Below are 20823 nucleotides of genomic sequence, written 5' to 3'. Positions count from 1 at the left end.
ATGAGAGAGAGTGATAAGTATGATGCTGAAAATAAAAGTGTGTGATATTATACAGACTCAGAGAGGCTAGTTTACGTTGGGTTGTTGGAGAAGTTGTGGCTAAGGTGAGTGACATTGCCTGGAAAAACTAGACTGTAACTATAAAAGAGCCGTGAGCACCCCAAGTGCTGTAGCTGTAGCACAGTGAGACCTCAGGGAAGGAAAAGTTCATTACCAATTTGGATGAGGAGAAGGATATTTTAATCCAAGTTTTAAAACTTTGTTAAGAATGTAAATGGAAGACGAGGAAGGAAGGAAGGAAGGAAGGAAGGAAAAGAGGGAGGGAGGGAGGGAGGGGGAAATTCGAGAGAAAAATCTGCTACTACAAATCACCCAATTACCCAAACTCCCACTCTTGCAAATGGACACATATTATACATATTACATTTCACAGGTCCAGTTCCTCGATTTTACTTTCTAACCACTGTTTAATTAAATAGAAATGTACTGAATTCCTTTATCCAAAAGATGCTGTGTTTTACACAGTGTGGAATACAGATATAAGACCTAAGTCTTTCAAGGAATTTATTGGAATAGTTTTAGCATCTACATAATAATTTCAAAAGTGCCTAACACATTGCTACATACGAGAGCAAGAAAAAAAAAGTATGTAAAATAAAGTAGGACTGCAGTGAAGAAATTTAAAGACTATAACATGGGAAAAAGCCAAGTGATTATAACATAAGTTGTGACGAATATGAAAATATATAAATGTCTGGCAAAATGATTTTTTTCTAAGAAACTCAGGAGATGGAGTAGGAAGAGAAGAAAAGGTAAATCCTGGGCAAGAAGAACTTCAAGGGCAATGCTCTAGAATCTGTTATTTTCCTTAAAATTCTAGTATTCTAGAATCTAAAGTTCAAAAGAAATGAACAGGCACTACATGACACAAATCCTGGCATTTTCCTAATTTTCTCACATATAAGAGCTAAATGTGGATACTTCACATGTAATAGTTTGCATGCAACTATGTTGATGGACCTGCCTCAAATTCGTGTCCCACATTTTTCAAGCAAATATTTACAGTGGAAATAGTCAACTCCAATTATATTTCTGACCCAGGCGTAGCAATTGGAAAGTAACATAATTACTACTAAAAAGTCAATGTGAATATATGAAATAATTGTACATGCATTTTAAAGGATGTACTAAATTCATATTTTTATACTCAGTAGTCTATGTGAATAAAAAGCATGCACTGGAAGAATTACAATATACTATAATTGAATGCTAATAGTGAAAGTTCATATAACAAAATTCTATCATTATAATTTAAAACAATTCAATTAATGGATTATTTAAGTTACTAAGTCATGATTGTTTAAATATCTACTTGTAAAAATATATCCCTAAAGTTAGATAATACACACATGTTCTTTCAGAATTGGTTGATGAACCAAACAATTTGACATGTGTTTCAACTAATAAGCACTAAAACTTAAAACATAAAGTTGGAGCGTTAATAACCCAAACTTTAGTTAAATACATTTTTATTCATTGTGCATTTTAGTTTCCGAATTCTTTCATTTTCTAAGATCTGATAAGAAGCTCACAATTTACCATTTTAATAAGATCTATATAAATCCATTTATTATTCAAAATGTGACTTGTTGTCAGTCCTAATTAAAGTAAACAAAGCTCTGCAATGAATGAATTTAATTACTTTGAAACTAGTATGTCTAACCGAGATGAAAAGCAAACGAGTGCAATCTAATCTCAGCAAAGAATATTTATGATTATAAGCTGTGTCAATAGCAAAGTGCACCAACTGTTCATATATCTGACTTCCAAGAGATACATGAATGCTAATCAGTTCATTAGAGGCTTCTAGGTTGTGATATTTAGCGACAGGATGTAGTAGCTTTCTTGTCCATGGAGTATAATTGTACTCAGAATGAAAAATTGTTTCCAACAAAGCATCATCCTTCCTGTTTCTGATTTCCTGCTGGTTGCTTTTTATGAGCTGCATACCTTTCAAGAAGCCGACATCATTCAGCTTCTTGTGTCATATGAATACAAGTATGGATAGGTCCTGGAATCGTCTGCTGAGCAGGATTCTACCACCTTCATGCCAAGCTCAGGAATTTATCTTGGGTTATAGGTTCCAGAAACCTGAGCCTCCTAATTAGTAAGCTCACAGTGTATTACCAGAAACTGTATGCAAGCGAACCCTTTTCTAAAATGCGTTCTCTCTATAGGGAACAATGGAAGTACTTCAATTAACAGTGCTTAATGATTAAAATAAACTGTCACATATGAATATTTTAACATGATAAAATGATTGAGGGGGGAAAAAAGCTAAGGATGATGAAGCTAATGTAACTCTGCAATAACAAATTTAGTTTTAAAAAGCATACTTTGCCAAATGAGAAGGTGCTGCGAAAGTATTCTTTTGATGGGTAAATACAGATTTCACATAAAAAAAAAAAAAACCTTCTCAAATGTAGTGATAATGGTGCCCTACCTAATAAAAGAAGAAACTGAATGGGTAGGGAAGATATGAAAGGAAACAAACACATTAGCCTGAATTGATTGTTGCTGGAGTGCATTTTTATGATATATCCCAAAAGAGACAATGAAGAAAGTTAAAAATTGAACTAATTCACAATTAAGCTGAAAGCATATACAATAAACTCTATGACAAACCAAATAATAATTTTGTGATTTGCTAAATCTCAGGGGAGCAGATATGGAAAGAGGAAAAGTAGTTATTTTATTTCAAGTATCTCAGTTTAAAATATTAGGAGTGTCTATTTATAAGAGCTCATTGGAAGTGGGTTATCCTTTCATATAAAATTGAGGTCCATATGGGATTTTAATAATGCATAGTAGTAATACTTTATTATAACACAAAAGATATCAGTCTCTAATCTCACACAATGGTTTGCAAAGCAACTCAACATTCATTTCAGGAAATTAAAAAAAAGTTTATTACTTCAATTACTCATTAGAGACTAAACCACAAAGTCAGTGAAACAAAAGATAATCGAATTCAAAAGAAACCTTAAATTAAGCAGGACACAAGTCTCATTTACACACACACATACACACACACACACAGATCTTATTTTGGGTTTGGAGAAGACCTATACAAGTAGTGATCATGACAAATTCCATTTTGATTTTGGAATCAGGCAGTATTTCTAAAGGAAATATTAAAGTTTCTGGAACACAATTTTTTATACCAACCCTTGAAATTAAGCTGACTAGTCACACCAGTCTATAAAATCTTTGTTTCCCTCCTGAAACATTTCAAAAGTATCTAAATCACATCATGATTCAAACTTCCTCAAACTGAGTTTTCACATCCTTTCAATTTACCATGAACATCAGAAGGAAACAGGGCAAATGGAAGGGAAAAGATGAGAGAAAATACCCAAATTGATATTTAAAAAAAAAAAGAATTGAAAGCAGAATACATTTCTGTATTATTCATGATAGGTAAACACACTGATAAACTTCCCCACAAGAAGGCGAAAGTTAAACTGCTATTTGGCACTATAGAATAACCACTGGTTATGCAAATAAACCTACAACATTAAATAAATTCTAACTCTAGTTGACTAGTGACTTAAGTTATTTAGATATCAGAAGGATATGGACATCTTTGTCACAAACTTATCATGCAAGTCCTCAGGAGGGGGAAAGGTTTCCAAATCTTTCTCAAGCTGTTGAAGCTGCCTTCCCATCTGCTTCAAATTCTTTTCCAGCGTTTCTACAGAGACTGAAAGAAAGTATATTAAATGCCTTGAAAGGACAAAATTATAATATATAAAAGGTAAAACATTCTAGGAACAAAACATTTGTGCAAAACCTTACAATAATAAAGTAAAATTCTACTAAAGATAAATTTCACTTCTTTTAAAGCTTTAGATTTTCAAATGCAAAACTAAAGGAAATTTCATATTTAAAAAAATGAAATCATGAGGAAATGCTCACATGAACAAACCACTTTTAATAGAGTTTTGTATAAAATTAGAGCCCTTGACCTCTACACTACAAAATAATCAGTCTATTCAGAAAAAGAGGAGCAAATAGAGACTCTTAAACATTAAACCCATTTTAACACAATTTTAACATTTTTCAAAATCATGATCTCTCGAGAGGAAACAATGAATATGTGGAAAAGACAAGGAAAAGTGTGTTCTATTGTCCAAGCTAATCTATAACAGGAATGAAAAGGTATCAGAAGCTACTTGAGCAATACATGGAACAAATGTCACATTTTTTTTTACTGGTACCCTGAGCACAATCTGTGTTTATTATTTAATAACAATTTCCCTTCCTTCACGGGGAGTTTCTCTCACAATGCACATGAAGGAACAAATGGTAGAGAGGGCACTAAGGCTCTATCAGAATGTACTCGTCACCCAGCAGGACGTTGAAGAATCACTTCCTAAAATCTATGCATAATTTTAGATGACATCAAGGAAAAAAAATTAACAATATATAAAGATATAGTGACCCAAACCAAATTTGGGGTTCAGATGAATTTTGGCTAAAACTTTTTTTCTTTTACTTCCCATTACTGAGAACTATATGAAATAATGTGTAAAAATGCGTATACTAATTCTAAGTACACTACCATGTTTAGGCTTCCAATTAATCCTGAGGAATGGATACAGGTCAGGTTTCACCTGTAAGAATGGGAATCCCTTTGAAAGCAACCTAAGTGCCCAATAAAATGGGACTGAGTTAAAAATATATACATATTTATAGTCTTGGTTCAATAAAATGGAATAGAAGGGAAGCACGGTAAACAATGCTGTGTAAGGGGAGTCTGCGTGGCTCAGCTGGTTAAGCGACTGCCTTTGGCTCAGGTCATGATCCCGGAGTCCTGGGATCAAGTCCCACATTGGGCTCCCGGCTCAGCGGGGAGCCTGCTTCTCCCTCTGACCTTCTCCCCTCTCATGCTGTTTCTCTCTCTCTCTCAAATAAATAAATAAAATCTTAAAAAAAAAAAAATGCTGTGTAAGAACATGGAGTTTTGTTTTTTAAACTAGCTGTATACAAAATAACATTTGCTATTCTAACATATTAATAGCTTTTAATAAAACCTTAACATATTTTGTTGTAAAATCAATTAGCTGGCTAATTTTCAGATACACTTTTTTTTAATTCGTTTGAGAGAGAGAGAGCACACATGCACACATGCCTGAGTAGAGGGCAGGGGGAAGGGCAGAGAAGCAGACTCCCTGCTGAGCAGGGAACCTAATCTCAGGACTCCGAGACCATGACCTGAGACGAAATCAAGAGTCAGATGCTTAACCGACTGAACCACCCAGGCGCCAATGTTCAACGAGGCCAACAAATGAACTTTTCAGACAGCCACATATAGTAGTTTGCGCCCAGAGTGATGACATTTTAACCTCTGGCTCCCACTGTAGTGAAGCCATTTTGAAGTTATATTAGGTGTATATTTTATCATTAGTTTTGTGCTACTCATGTTTTCCCTTTCTGTCAGTGTTACATTTAGGCAATAACAAAAAAAAGAGTACATAAAATATTTCTATCAGCATTTAGTGCATTAATTATTTCAATTTATTTAACTCAAGTGCCCAAATCTCGCTGTGCATTGCTCATGATGGTAACCCATGGCTCCTATGCTATGCTCTTTCAATTTTATGTCTGTTTGTCAATTATTCACAACCAAGACATCTATTTAATCAGGCCTGGGGTGTTTCATTTACTCTTCTCATTTCCCATTTTTTGTTTGTTTCTTTCAAAGTTCTCTATCTGCACTACAAGAAGAGATTCCCTTTGCTCTCCTAGTCTATTTGACCTCTTGTCTAATATTTCATTAGCATTTCCTCTATCATTTCTTAAGAAATCTTACAGGTGGTTCACTTTTATACTTCCTGAAACTGTGAAACTTCTCATTAATACAAGTTCAAAAACACATAAAATCATTTTGAGTAAATATGTGCTCAGAAGAGTTTATAAGCTGTACAGCCACTTTATGCTGTAAATCAGGTTCAAAACAAGCCTATTAGTAGTATAATATTAGCGAAAGTCGTAATGGTAGTAGTAGGGATAACAGTAGTAGTGGCTCAAATGTACCGAGTATCCTGAGGTCCTGTCTTAAGCAGCTTCCATTAATATTTTCAAAGATTTATTTATTTATGAGAGAGAGAGAGAGAAACACAGAGGGAGAGGGAGAAGTAGACTCCCCTGCTGAGCAGGGAGCCCGATGTAGGGCTCGATCCTAGGACCCTGGGATCATGACCTGAACCGAAGGCAGACGCTTAACCAACTGAGCCACCCAGGTGCCCTGAATCTTCCATTAATTTTTAAAATCCTCACAAGATAATCATGAAATAGATATTGCTATTATCCCATTTTACAGATAACAAAACTAGAGTAAAAGTCAAACAACTAAAAGTAGTGAGGTCAGAATTCGACCTCAGGCAATTAAATTCCAGACTTCATTTTTTTTTATTTTTTTATTGTTATGTTAATCACCATACATTACATCATTAGTTTTTGATGTGGTGTTCCATGATTCATTGTTTGTGCATAACACCCAGTGCTCCACGCAGAATGTGCCCTCTTTAATACCCATCACCAGGCTAACCCATCCCCCCCCCACCCTCTAGAACACTCAGTTTGTTTTTCAGAGTTTTAACTGTTTTGCTCTACAGAGTAGGTTTTATTTTTACAACTGCTACCTATCTATAACAGTGTTTAAGTACATAGATGTGGCTTTCACACAATGACTGTCTTTTTGTATAATCTTGCGTCATGCTATCGTAAGTAATCCACATATGGCCAAACTCAGGGGACTAGATGTAAGCATTCTGGACGGATGGCTGGATGACAGACAGACATGCTACCTTATTTTTTAAATGAAACTTCATGTGTTAATACACCGTGGAACAAAACCACATGCTTAAAATACTGTTAGTCCACTAATCCAATTTATTATACATACACATATTTGGGAAATACCTACAGAAAGGACAAATAAAAGTTTAAGGGACTCCAATGTAACAAAAAGCACAAGACAAACACTGGGAAGGAACACAGTTGGATTTTTTTTTTTTTTTTCTGACACCTAATACAACATTCCAATACCTGTCAATCCTCCAATTCGTGGACGCAAATTGGGTAGTCTTCCACTTCAATTCTGACACTAAGTACCTGGAGTTAATGCAGACCCCATGGAGTTTAAGGCCTCAGCCCCACAAGACTCACTTCAGAAGACAATCACAAGACCCAGGGACCACCCATAACCCACACTTCTGACTAACTGGCTACAGAGTCAGGGGTTTCCATGCCCCTCCCCCCACTTATTTTCCATCATTTAATGTTTTCCAGAACTCAGGAAAGCACTATGCCTGCTATTACAGTTTTATCATAAAGGATGCAATTCAGGAACAGCCAAAGGGAAGCTATGCATGCAACAAAGAATGGGGGTGGGGAGATGGTACAGAGTGTCCATAGCTTCTATGAATATACCCCAGCCTCCTCAGCCTCATTGTTTCAGAGTTCTTACTGAAGCTTCATGACACAGGCATGACTGATCAAATGAGCCGTCATTGGTGACTCAGCTCTATCTCCAGCCCCTTTTCCCTTTTCCTGGAGGTCAGAGGGTAGGCTGATAATTCTAACCCTCTAATCACATGCTTGTTGGCCTCTGGTGACCAGACTCCCATCTGGGAGCTATCTAGGTTCCTCCCCCCCACCCCCCACCTGCCTGAGTCATCTCATTAGCACACAAAAAAACACTTTTATCACTTAAGAAATTCTAGAGGTTTTAGGAGCTCTATACCAGGAAACTGGAAAATGACCAAATACATATTTCTAATATACCACATGGATATACAGAAGTACATGTCTGGAGAGAAGGCAGAACTCCAGTACCTGTGAGGAGGTGTAAAAACAAACAAATAAATAAATTTTTGATTCATGAGTTGTGTTGCTCAGAAGGGTTTAACAACCTGGGCCGTCCTCAGAAGAGCCAGCTGCTCGTCACTGAACACAGAGCCATTCCCGTGAGTTATGAGCACTTCCCAGGGTGATAAGAGAAAGGCTTAAGAAAGAAGCCTGTATGAAGTGATCCTGTGAACTTTTCCAATTCTTTGTTACCCAGTGGGTCAGAAACGATATTCTACTATCATTGTGATTTGAAGTAATTTCTCACTGGCTTAATTTCCACATCAGTGAAATGGGAAGAATCCTACGTCCTAGTTTTACCTCAGAGGCATTTCATAAAAGATCAAATGCTGTAACATAGGAGAAGGAATTTTTTTTAAAGACAGTGCATGATGCACTGTTATTCTTAGTTCTCTATAAGAAATGAAGAGCTTAAAAGCTGAAAGAAGTAATAGTGGACTCAAAGAAAAAGTAAAAAGAACCATCATCATCATCAGGCCAGGAACAGTGTTGTAGAAGTCAGTCTAAAAAGAAAAGTTGCTGATTTCAAGAACAAAATATTAGGACTGTTTGCGGCATATTCAAACATTTAACGTTGATGTGATAAAAAGCAAGTGGTCTTTAAAAATGCTTCTTGAAGCTGCTCTACAGATGGAAACCCCACTAAGCCATTACTTATGCTTCATCAGCAGTCTCTGGCTACATTATTTGTACATTTAAGTGTAAGTGACCAACTTTCACTGGTTTTTAACTAAGGACCAAAGCATACTTGGAAGAGAGAAGGATGTGAGCAAATTGTAGGCTAATAATGCCTGGGTCATCCAATGGGTAAAACTAAAGAATATATAAGAATTTCTTTGGCGTCTTTCTTTTTCAGCAATTCTATTTCCACAGATAATTCCTTTAGACATCTTCAAATGTAATCTTAACCACACTGTGTCAAGTTCTTCGAGGTCAGTGATTATATATACATATTTTTTTGTATTAGAAATCCCAACTACAGCAGAGTTTTAAATTGTACATCCTCAAAGGAGTGTTAATTTACTGGTGTCCCTGTATGTGACCAGTGTATGAATTTTATCTTTCAACACTGTCACAGTCCTCGACTAAGAAATTAATCTTATTTTTGTATTCCTTTCCATTATTTGGAAGTAACAAAACACAGCCATCATCAGAGTTGACTAGATTATTTTAAGGGCAATTTCCACTTTTGCATTTTACTCGGTTAATATTCATTCAAATGGGATGTCTCTCAGTCTCCTCAAATGTCACATGTGTCTGCCCCCAGGCAACTGCCCATCTGCAATCTCCACACCCAGGCAGAACCAGGAATTGTGTTTCCTGTGGCAGAAACCTGCTAGTACCCTTTCCTCTCCTGCAACCCTCAGATCCAATCATGACATCACTGGTATTTCCTTTGGCAAACAGTTAATTTCTTGCTCATGGGAGTACCATTCAAGTGATCGGGATCCTTATCTCTTCTCTGATCTCTGCTTTTTTCCTTCAGTGCCTTCTCCACACTGCACTTAGGAGTTTCCAGACAAACACTAATTTAAAGGTGGCTTCAAGCTAGCCAGTAAACTGCTTTCATGACAACATCTGAGCTCCACCCACAAGCGGGCTTGACTATTTCATGTTCTGCTATGCTTTACTCTTAGAGCAACATCCTGCTTGTAGTTTCCCTCCCCCTCACCCCCTCTTCAGGTACTGACCCTGGAAAAAATATGTCTGTTTGCCTTGTCCACTGTTCCTTGATCATTCCCACTCATACATAAAATAACAAGAGTCAAAAACTCTAGCTAGCCCCCCTAGTGGGGTGCCCTCCCCACCCATCATACCAGGTAATTATCTCTATCTTTGCAATTACTACACTCCATTACTTTTATCTTTGTGTGTGCCTTCCTCTCCCAAATGACTACGAATTCCTTGAGGGAAGATACCATATTTGTTTTTGTATCTTCAGTTACATAACACACTGCAGACACTCAAATATTTGCTGAAGGAATGGATTTTGGATTTAGCTTTAATCTCGTGAGGTTAACAGAGTAAATAGCTCAAACCTTAAAATCCAACACACAGATTTGTCTTCAAGTGCCTTGTCATTATAATTATGCACTAGAGGTGTTAAGTATAAAAGTTAAAAGTCACAACCATAAATATTTAAGTTTAAAGTAATGATGAATACAGGCTTTCTGTAATGTGATGGCCTTCACCATTCACTAAGATTTCAAGACAGGAGAATAGAAATTACATACATGTAAGTGATTTTTACAATTAAATAACAATCCTCTATGAATATCTCCTGGAGATGCTGCTTATTATTTTATAACAAGTGTCCTAAGAAGTGTCACATTCATTCTTACCTATCATGATATATTTCAGGGAAATTGATTTCTTTAAAGAAGGCTTACACAACAACTTATTACCATAAAAACAATCAAACATTCAACCTAAATGAACCTTCCCATGCTCACAAACACAGTCGTTTTCTGAGGGCAACAAACTAGGCTAGAGCATTTCAGGCTCCCAAGCAAATGAAAGTATTTTATAAAATTCTAAGAATATTTTATAAATGCGAGTTAAAAAAAACAATAAATTGGATGGACAAGATGGACAAAAACTCAGAATTTTAAAAACCTCCACATTAAGTAGGCCTCTAACAAAATCTAAGTTCTGGAATAGCATTATGAAACCCATGATTATTCTGAAAAGGTTTAAAACTTAAGCAAGAGGACAGAAAAGCACAAACTCAAAATAAATCGCAGCTCGGTATGCAACAGGCAAAGGTAAATCGAAAGAAGCAGTGGGAAACTAGTGGCCAGTTACCCTCACCAAGCACTGGCCCTCCTCTGCTCAGCTTTCCTTCCATCCCACTGTTCTGATTCTTAATGGGACCCGTTATAATAAACTGTCCTAACTTGCATTCCCTAATTTACTGTACTATGTACAATGAGATTTTTGTGGTTATTTTATTTTTTTAACATCATGCTGCAAGAGAATGGTCTATGTCTGCTCTGGGAGTCGGAAGGAGGTAAGGTGGAAGGCAAGCAGAAGTGAGGCTGAACGCAGCCCAGTGAAAGGGCTCCCTCACGTCAGTTCTGCTGAACCCTCGGCCTCCTCCCCCACTCTCCGCTCCGGGGGAGAGAAGCAGCCTTGTCCTCCACAACCATGAAGAGAATGTTAAAGGTCAGTCAGCTTTTTAGATACCAGTAGTAGTGGTACAAACAAACCGCTTTCATAAACCATGTTTACCTGTAAGAATTTGAAAATTCCTTCTTGCAAATAAGATGTTCAAGAACACGGTAAATATGACACAAAAGAGGTCCGTCACAGAGACGTCTGTCACAGTATTCAAAACGTTCCCTCAGGATAATGGTTTTGTGTGCATGTGTATGGGAGGGAGATGGTACCACTTCTACTGTGTACTATGGTAAATATGAAGTATAGATTGGATGCTGTGCAAATTATGAGACAAACTTTCACAGAGGACTACGAGAGACCACGCAGTCTATGTCCTAGACTGCATATCTCTAGACCTGAAAAATTATAAATTTTTTCTCCGGCCTGTATCCTTCCCCTAAACACCAACTGCCTATTGAACATCTTTCCTTAATATTTCATAGGCATCTTAAACTCACATTTCCAAATTGGAATTCATCTTCCTCCTTGAACCTGTTTCTCCATCTCAGTGAACGATTGGTGTGGTGACTCCTTTTTCTCTCATGCCCAACACACCCACTCATAAAGTCCTGTTGGTTCTACCTTCAAAATCGGAATACCTCCCACCACTGTTGCTACCTCCTTCTCATCCCAGCCAACATGCTTTCCTCCCTGGATGATTATTACAGCCTCTGAGTGGCTTCGCTGCTTCTGCTATTGTTCTGGATTTTTCCCCAGGACAGCAGCCGAAGCAACCCTTTGAAAATACAAGTCAGATGCCAGTCTTCTGGCTTGAAAACTTTCTAATGGCTCCCCATTTCAGAGTAAAGTCAAAATCTCTCTAATGATGAATCGTGTCCTATAGAATCTGTGACCTTTCTGACCTCATCTCCTCTCATATCCTCCCTGTGTTCCAGTCTCACTTGCTTATCTTGGGACTTCTACATGGCTCTGCTCTCTGCCTAAAGGGCTTCTCTCAGACACCCAAATTGCTTTGCCTCCTCCTCCCACCTCCTTCACATCTTTTCACAAAGGCCACCTTCTATGGGGCCTTCTCTGATCACTCAACTTTAACTGTGGGAAAAACAAAACAAAACTCTGCCCCGGAAGGCCAGAACTAACCATCTGACATACTCTACGTCGACTTCTTCCTTTGGCAGATGTTCCGTAAAATGTGAACTTCAAGAGAGCAGATACTTTTCTTTTGTGCTCATGGCTCTCTCCAGGCTTCCAAATTTTGCCTGGACAGGAGGCGGCACTCGTGAGATGGCTCGTAAAATAATGAATGAGTCCATCTAATTTAGGCCACTGTTTCATTTTTTCACTGTCAAAGTCAGGTCTGATCCTTACTGATGCAAGTGCCTAGCACCTTGTTTGCTACACAGTGAGAATTCAACAAACTTTTTGGAAAGAGTTCTTTCCTTATGGGGTCAAAACATACCCCAAACTATTAATGAGCACTAGTACTTTTTTCCTTAAAATTCAGTTTGACAGACAGCTGCTGAGAAACTGTCCTAACAGTGACAGCAGTCTCACTGCTGATCAATTTTAAATCTATACTTGAAGATGATCTCTTCTGAGGGGAGGGGGGGGAAGATTATCCAGAACATATTTTCTTTAGGTTTTTCTATGCAGGCAAATAAATATCTTTTTCAACTTTCCTATCACTTGTATCATTTATCTTAAGTGTTCATTCGTATTTCATATTTTCATATGGAAATGGAAAACATTTCCAAGTAACTAATTCCTTAATAATTCCGGGCTGCTAAATTTGTTTTTAAATAACATGCAAACACTTCCAGAAAAAAATAAGCTCTAAGTTGTTGAAGAGTGGTTGGACCCTAGCTACTTTTTACAGCTTTTTAATAGAAGACCTCTTTCAAAAGAAATCTTTTTTATCAAAGTTCAAAACAGGAAATAAAAACAGTGACTCAGGCTGAAGCAGAGGAAGGAAAATAGAACTCATTTTCCAAATTCCATTTCCCTATGCTAGTATGCTCAACCAGTGAAAATGCATTGTGTTGTGCATTTAAGACTATGCAATTTCCTATCTATCTATCTATCTTTAATTTTTAGAAAAGTAAATAAATTTTTCAGCAACATAGATCTATGAAATTCTAAAGTCTGAGTAAGTTTCAGGCAAGACACAGTTGAGACCTGTTCAAATAACTATTGAGAATAGATGTTAAAATTACATAATCATATTATTCACAGAGACTCATGTTTTTCTGCATCATTAATGACAGAATAGGCAGATGTGTGTAAATAAGAAATAATCACTGAAAAACAGCTAAATTACAGAAAATATAGAGAATATTTACATAGTCCTTATGGTTTGCTATTCAATTTTATAGCTATTTGCACGTATTAACCTATAACTTCACAACAAACCTCTGAATTAAGTACAACTATTATCCCCATTTTACAGGTAAGAACACTGAGTCCCAGTGGGGCTAAGGAACTCATCCAAGGTTATACCTCTAGCAATGGACAGAGCTGGGGTTTGAACCCCAGTTGTCCAACTTCAGAGTATGTGACTGTAACAACAGCTTCCTCCATAATGCAACGTCTCTATAATCTAAATGGGGATCCCATTTTTTTTTATTTTGCCCACTGAAATTATTTATTGGAGTTATTGTAATTGTCACTACTTATTAAAAATTCCTTACATTCAGAGGCATATGATGGATTTCAGTTTTAATTGCTGTAGCATCTGCATGTGATGATGAAAGAAAAGGGTATTTCATAAGCTCATCAACAATAACCCTTAAACACCAAAACATTTCACAACATAATGCTAACTGCCGTCCATATCCATGTCTGTGTAACTGCGCTTCACCATTTCAGCACTCAGAGAGGATGGTGCTACTTCCATGCAGTTACGGGAGTGAGGACAAGGATGAGTACAGGGAGTTGAAGAGTATCCCTCCCAACCCCCAAATCCATGGCCACAAAGCACGTCAGCATGTGGCTTATTTGGCAATAGGATCTTCGCACAGGGAATCAGTTAAGGATCTTGAGATGAAATTGCCCTGGATTTAGGGTGGCCTTAAATCAAATGACTTGTGTCTTTACAAAGAGAGGCAAGAGCGAGAGACACGGAGGAGAAGAGGGCACCAAGGGTTGCTGGCAGCCACCAGAAGCTAAGAGAGAGGCTCGGGACGGCTCCTCCCTGACAGGCTTCAGAAGGAACCCATCCTACCAACACCTGGATTTCAGACGTCTGTATTCCTGAATGATTCGAGCATAAATTCATATGCCTCTGCTGTTTAAAGGAGCCTAGCGTGTGCTCATCGGTACGGCAGCCCCACGAAGCCCATGCGACTATTATTTCAGGACTCTGCCAGCCGCACAGAGCCTGGTTTCCGGACAGCAGCTGACAGTTTTACCTGCGGCATCGGAGCCACCCCACAGCTCTGCACCCAACTGGCCACACGGCGACCTTGTGAGCAGTGACATTGAGCAGACTGCCATGACGGAGCACGTTCCATCCACTGCCAAGGCGTCCTCAGACTGCACAGATTTGTTACGATAAGCTATCCTTCAGAATGCTCTCATTCCGAAATTTCCTTTCATCCACCTTGTTTGTAATTTCCCACTTCCTGTTGCAGCACTGAGCGGCCGTAAATACTGCTTTGTGGCCAGCCATCCAGGAGAGTTCGGAGACCTTGCTTGTCACTGTTGCTCCTGTCCTGTGACTTGATGTGAGCTATGGCTCACAGGTGACATTGAGAGAACTGTTCCAGTAGCTATTTCAAATGCGTAGCTGGCCCCAAATCTGCAAACACTGTAAACTGTTAGTTTCTTGAAAAGATTAATGCTTTATTGATGCCACTTTCAGTCTCCTAACCTCCAAAAAGATATAGAGGTCTTCCTGATGTGTTTTTCTTCTTCATCATCATCTATCAGCCCCAGCAGCAGCCGATTCAGGAAATGTTCTCAGCTCAGTATCTCAAAAAGCAATCTTTAGCTGGATGTGTAGTTCCTCCATGCCTAGTATTCTTCCACATCAGTCTAGAGAATCCTCAGTCCTTCGAGGGACTTTGGCCCTGGTCTTTCTACATTCTATTATGCTGCTTTTCAAAATGGTTTATATTTGCACAGAGCAACAGTGCAATACAAACTTACATGCAAGTCTCCGATATAAACTTTTGATGCCAACTCTATGTAGATAATCCCTGGAAATTAACTGGGAGAATTTAAATAAAATGCCAATCAGACAACTTGCATCTTGTGGCCCCTTACCAGCACACTGAACTCACAGTACACTATGTGTATTTTTCATATATCTTGTAATTACCTTGTGAATGACCCAGTTATATTTCATCCTACCTTTTTATGTTAAAAGTGTTCACTTGAACAGAAAATTTTTATAAATACTGTCCTTTTAATACATATATGCCTATATGTATTTTTATATACATATAATACATATATGCCTATATGTATTAATACATATATGCCTTTACTACCCATACATGAATTATATTTTAAAAATAAATTTATCTTTTATTATATTGGGCTGGTGGTGACATTAAAATTATTCTACAATTCTTAAGAACTCTTATTAGATCAGTACAGATTATCCAATTAGATCACTGAGACCTAACTACACAGAAGTCATAAAGTAGCTTCCCAGACAAAACTTGTTACTCTACCATCTAGCTGCAGAATCATGTTACACAGGTAAGAGATAGCAAATGTTTTCACTATTTCTATAGGATAATGCAAAAAGAAGTACAACCATCCATCCACACGTCCCTTTCGGAAAAGAGTCAACAGATAATTCAGAGTGTTACTAGCCTTTATTGGCTACTTGCTTATAATAAAATTACAACTATTAAAGGAGCAAAACAGAGGCAGGTGGCAAAGAAATATACAGAGGGATGCAGTGAGTAAAAGACAAAACAGAACAAAAACAATACACCAGTGTAAACAAATGCATTCTAGAATAAAATCTAGGAGATACCATAGATTGAACCCTGAAATGAAATGTGAATATTCATGAATATATTTATTTAGATTGCCTCAATTTTTTCCTTATATGTATGCATTTATGTCGTGTCTATTCAAAAAAGGAATTGAGGCATACTTGTAATTACATAAAATCATGTGATAGTTCACGGTTTGTACAAGAACCTCTGATATCCCGAAATTGCTTACTAGTGAACACCTAACACAGCAGGTCTATGACTGCTTCTTTAAGTGATCTGATCAAGTAAAAACATCATTCCGCATATGCTACTCTATTCTACAGCCGAAAAACTCTAAGCAAGAAAAGTGCCTTAAGTTATTCTATTAGTGTGCTAGGGCCGCATCACAAATGCCATGGGCTGGGTGGCTTAAACAACAGAAACTTCATTCCTCACAGTTCTGGAGTCTAAGATCAAGGTGTCAGTAGATTTGGTTTCTTTTGAAGCAAGAATATGGCCTTGGCTTGCAGATGGCCACCCTCTCGCTGTGCCCTCACATTGTTGGTCTGTGTGCATGCAAACCCCTGGTGTTTATCTGTCCAAATTTCCTCCTCTTATGAGGAGACAATTCACACTGGATTAGGGCCTACCCTAAGAGCCTCGTTTTACATAATCACCTCTTTAAACACCTATCTGCACATTCAATCACGATCTGGGATACTAAGGATTAATGCTTCCACATAGGAAGGGCTTGGACACAAGGGGACGGAATTCAGCTCCTACCAGAATATAGTTTTGTACCCTGTATTGACAATTCAATTAAAACAATACCCTACATGGTTGTCGTCTCTAAATTATTTTATTATAAATGCCCCCCCACCATGTTCTTTCAAATGATTTCACTATATTGGCAGAAATGCACACACAAATGAGTATTTTCATGAAACTCTAATATCTTAGTTGATTTGAAATACCAGATGAATTATTTATCTCAAAATCGTGAGGCCCCAACCTATGACCTCCCTAACATGTTATTTAAGTCTGTTGCACAATGAGTATTTTTTATGTACTTACAGTACACACTTAATGTCTAAAATGCAACTGAATAACTAATCCTGAACATTCAAAATATATACATCAAACTCATAAATGTTAATTGGCATTTTTAGAAGTGTATAGTATAAGAAGGTTAATGGGAGCCTTTGAAAATGCTTTCTGCTTATTAGAGCAGATGAATTTGAAATTTCAAACACTACACATTTCCAGGTGGCAGCCACCTGGAAATGAAGTGTTCTAAGTGCTCACAGTAGGTGAATAAAAGATAAACATTTGGTATTTAGTAAGCCATTTATCATAAAATGTTGGAAAGTCATGAGGCACTGGAATTGGAGATGTATCTGAGTAGACAAATATTTGGGTCAGACCAAGGAGTTACTAGCTAAAAGCAAACAAACAGTCTTAAAAGCAGAGATGTCAATAAAATGGAGAGGACAAATATCAAATGTAAGATATCAAAGAAAATGCTCCCAAAAGCTAAACATGTGGAAATGGGGACACCTGGGTGGCTCAGTCGGTTAAGCGTCTGCCTTCGGCTCAGGTCATGATCCCAGGCTCCTGGGATCGAGTCCTGCATCAGGCTCCCTGCTCAGCGGGGAGTCGGCTTCTCCCTCTCCCCCTCACTCTCTCATGTGTGCACTCTCTCTCCCTCAAATAAATAAAATTTTTTAAAAATTAAAAAAAATAAAAAAATAAACATGTGGAAATGGAAAAAAGTGAAAAACATTAGAAATGTGGAATCATTAAATCCACTCTGACAATACCCTGAAGGCAGCCCATTCTCTAGAAGTGAATTCCATCTCCAGGAGTTCCAGGAATAGTCTCTACTCTAGACTCTGAGTTCTTAGACAGTGGTCGAAGATTTTCTGGAAAACATACGAATTTATACTTAAGGAAAGAGTAGGGCACACTGAAACTCCTCGGAACAACCAGGAGAAAAGCACTAGAGGGAAGGTGACATTTACTGTAAGTGGCTCGATCAAGGAGGGAACGAGGCAACATTCTAGGCCACTTCCCACAGACGAAACTTAGAATCTACCACGCAGCTCGCAGTTGACGTGCTGGAGGCTGTAAAGAGACAAGGCGAATGAGAAGAGGGAAATCAAAAGGAAGGGTGTTAGGAAGGATTTTCTCAAGTAAACAAAACTTGGGAAGGAGCGGTTATGGGTGTAGGAATTAAGAGCCGCATTTTATGGCATACCGTGATCTATGCATGTGGTGTGGCCAAAGATGGCAAGTTCGCTGGTGGATACGCAAGTGTGGAGCTTAGAAGGGAAGACTGGGGTGCAAATTTGTAAGTCATTAACCGAATGATGGTATGTAAGCCCTTGGAAACTGAAGAGATCACCTAAGGAATTATGGGGAGAAAGGAAAAGAAGGGCTCTGTATTAGGCTAATAACACTCGCTGCATCGAAGCTGCATCGAAGGAGAGGAGGAAGTCAAGGATCCTGAGAGTGTAAGAGGAGCCAGTTAGGACAGGAGCCAGGTGCCAGTGCAGTCACCTGGGTCACCACTGAGACACAGAAACTAAACCTTGGACCAGCAGCAAGACAAGGGCACAGTTTCTGACACTGAGTAATCACACAACACCTGCTTATCAAATGAAGAAGTTAGTTACTGACTGGACTTGCACGGCATTCCTAGAATTTAGACTACCTAGGGAAGAAGAGAAATATATGGCAGAGATCCACGAACCCTAAAAGAGACAGGGCTGAACAAGGTGACATTATAAACTTACCTTGGTTTTACTTTAATACACGCTCCAAACCCCCAGAGTTTTGTCATATTTTCTACTCATTAATAAAAAAACATTCCAAGTTAATAATGAAGCTGGTTATTGTGAAATAATCAATAAAACTTTCACAGACTAGAGTCCATTAACTTCAACTGTGTAGACAAGAGAACAATGTATTCAACCCTTCAAAGACCAGGAAAAAAAAAAAAAGAAAGAAATATTGCAATGGTATATAGAAATACAATAATGACCCAAAGTATTTTCACTGAAATACAACAGAAAAGCCGTAAGCCACTATCTCTTAGAAAAGCAGCAGCCCTAATGAAGTAGATTTTTGGAAAATTGTCATACGGGTAAGCTCATTAGTTGCAATGAAAGATCCCCCTGCTGATCCACGAGGACTTAATGGCCAGGATTTTGTTATGTCTCAAAAACAAAGGTACTTTTTAATTCATGTGATAGCTCACTGAGGAGACTGCAAATATGGAAACTTTTAAATGATGATATATAATATAAAAGCACTGAAATTTTCCAAAGCAAACACAGACTTACTTCATCCAAAACTATTACATTCATTCCGCTAAAATCTCATTCATTAACAGGGTAATATAATCACACAAAGAAATTATGCTCGACAATCACCTACACTATATAAAAAAAAATCTATATCCATCTCTATCCATGTGTATCTATCTATCTATATCTCGATGATGGCTTTTCTGTTTCAAATATTTAGTGGGCTGCTTCCAGTGAAACACATTCATGCTATGTGCTGACCTATACACATATGCATGCCTCCGCTCTAACAGATGGAAATGAAAAACCTCCAAGGCCCTAGAATGCCCCGGTAGCAACACTGAAAAAGAAAATAAACAGAAGTATCTAATTACCAAGCTACAACTCTTCAAGCCCTTATCAAAGTTAGTTTTCCAAAAGCAAAATAATAAAATACAGAATTTTAAGTACAACCAAGTGAGTCAAAATAGATAAATGGTATTTTAAAAACTTCATTTAGAGCACCACTGCCGGAAAATAAATACTATACTAAAATGTACATCTGAAAGAGAAGTATGTTCCAGCTCACTGTTCAGTTTTAGAACCAGGAGGAAAGGATGGTGAAGTGGTCAGGAATGCAAATTGTTATTATCATAAAATGCTTGCCCGGATTTAATTCTTCCCAAAGACCTAATGTTGGTATAAGCTATAGCTCTATGCAGCTATCTTTTCTCCAGAAAAAGAACTCTCTCTATATTTCAAGGCATTATGCACAACTTTTTCATCTACTATTCTTTTACTTATCATGCTTACCATTCATCACTTTCAATTCTCCCACTTTCAATTCTCTTTTGGCCCGTTTACTTTTTATTTCAAAATTTCCAAAATCTCATTTTAGAGAAGTTACCTTCCCTGAATGAATCAATCACTTAAAAGCATTTTGAGTATCACTGAGTTATTTTTAATGTGTTTTCTTCCTCCGTGTACTTTTGCCCTATCTCATTGTTTAATATAAGAAAATAATTGTTTTCCCTTCTTAAATTCCATTAAAACACTTACACCCATATATATGTGTGTGTGTGTGTGTGTGTGTGTGTGTGTGTGTGTGTGTGTGTGTGTGTGTGTGTGTATACACATACGGTCATTATCTTCTTATACCAAGGACATTCTTAGGAAGCACAAGGACAAAGTAAGTAATTCCAACATCATTACATTAGCATGCAGGAGCAAAAAGTAAAGTAAAAAGCTTATTTTCGGTCTTAAAAATCCAGACTACTTATTTCTAACTCTCCTCTACCCCCCACCACCTCAACAGGCTGTATGAGATATGCACTTCGAAGAAACATACATCTCAGGAAAAACTGTCAAAAGAACATCTCATCCAATCACATTACCACTCTGCAGATAGAGTGTTACTAGAAGAAGTTTTACAGAAGAAACAAAGGGAGTAGAAAATGACAAAGGTGACTTTTTTTTAAGAAGGAATATTCACTAAAACTGGGCGGTGGTGAAGTTATTCTTAAGTTGACAAATTCCAACTTTAGGAAGAC

At 37.7% G+C, this 20823-nt stretch overlaps 1 protein-coding gene across 4 annotated transcripts in view; it reads right to left on the bottom strand.

The window, feature by feature from the left end:
• The window catches only part of DIAPH3 (diaphanous related formin 3), a 484666-nt gene that overhangs the window by 189474 nt on the left and 274369 nt on the right, over positions 1-20823 (bottom strand). For all 4 annotated transcript variants that reach the window (XM_027591357.2, XM_027591359.2, XM_027591358.2 and 1 more), the window contains one exon: positions 3639-3763. In XM_027591357.2, the coding sequence (XP_027447158.1) occupies positions 3639-3763 (125 nt within the window). The remainder of the gene's footprint in view (positions 1-3638; positions 3764-20823) is intronic.

The sequence above is a fragment of the Zalophus californianus genome, chromosome 3 (assembly GCF_009762305.2).
Source record: "Zalophus californianus isolate mZalCal1 chromosome 3, mZalCal1.pri.v2, whole genome shotgun sequence".
Lineage (NCBI taxonomy): Eukaryota > Metazoa > Chordata > Mammalia > Carnivora > Otariidae > Zalophus > Zalophus californianus.
The sequence above is the reverse complement of the archived record's forward strand: the minus strand, read 5'-3'. Positions and strand labels throughout refer to the sequence as shown.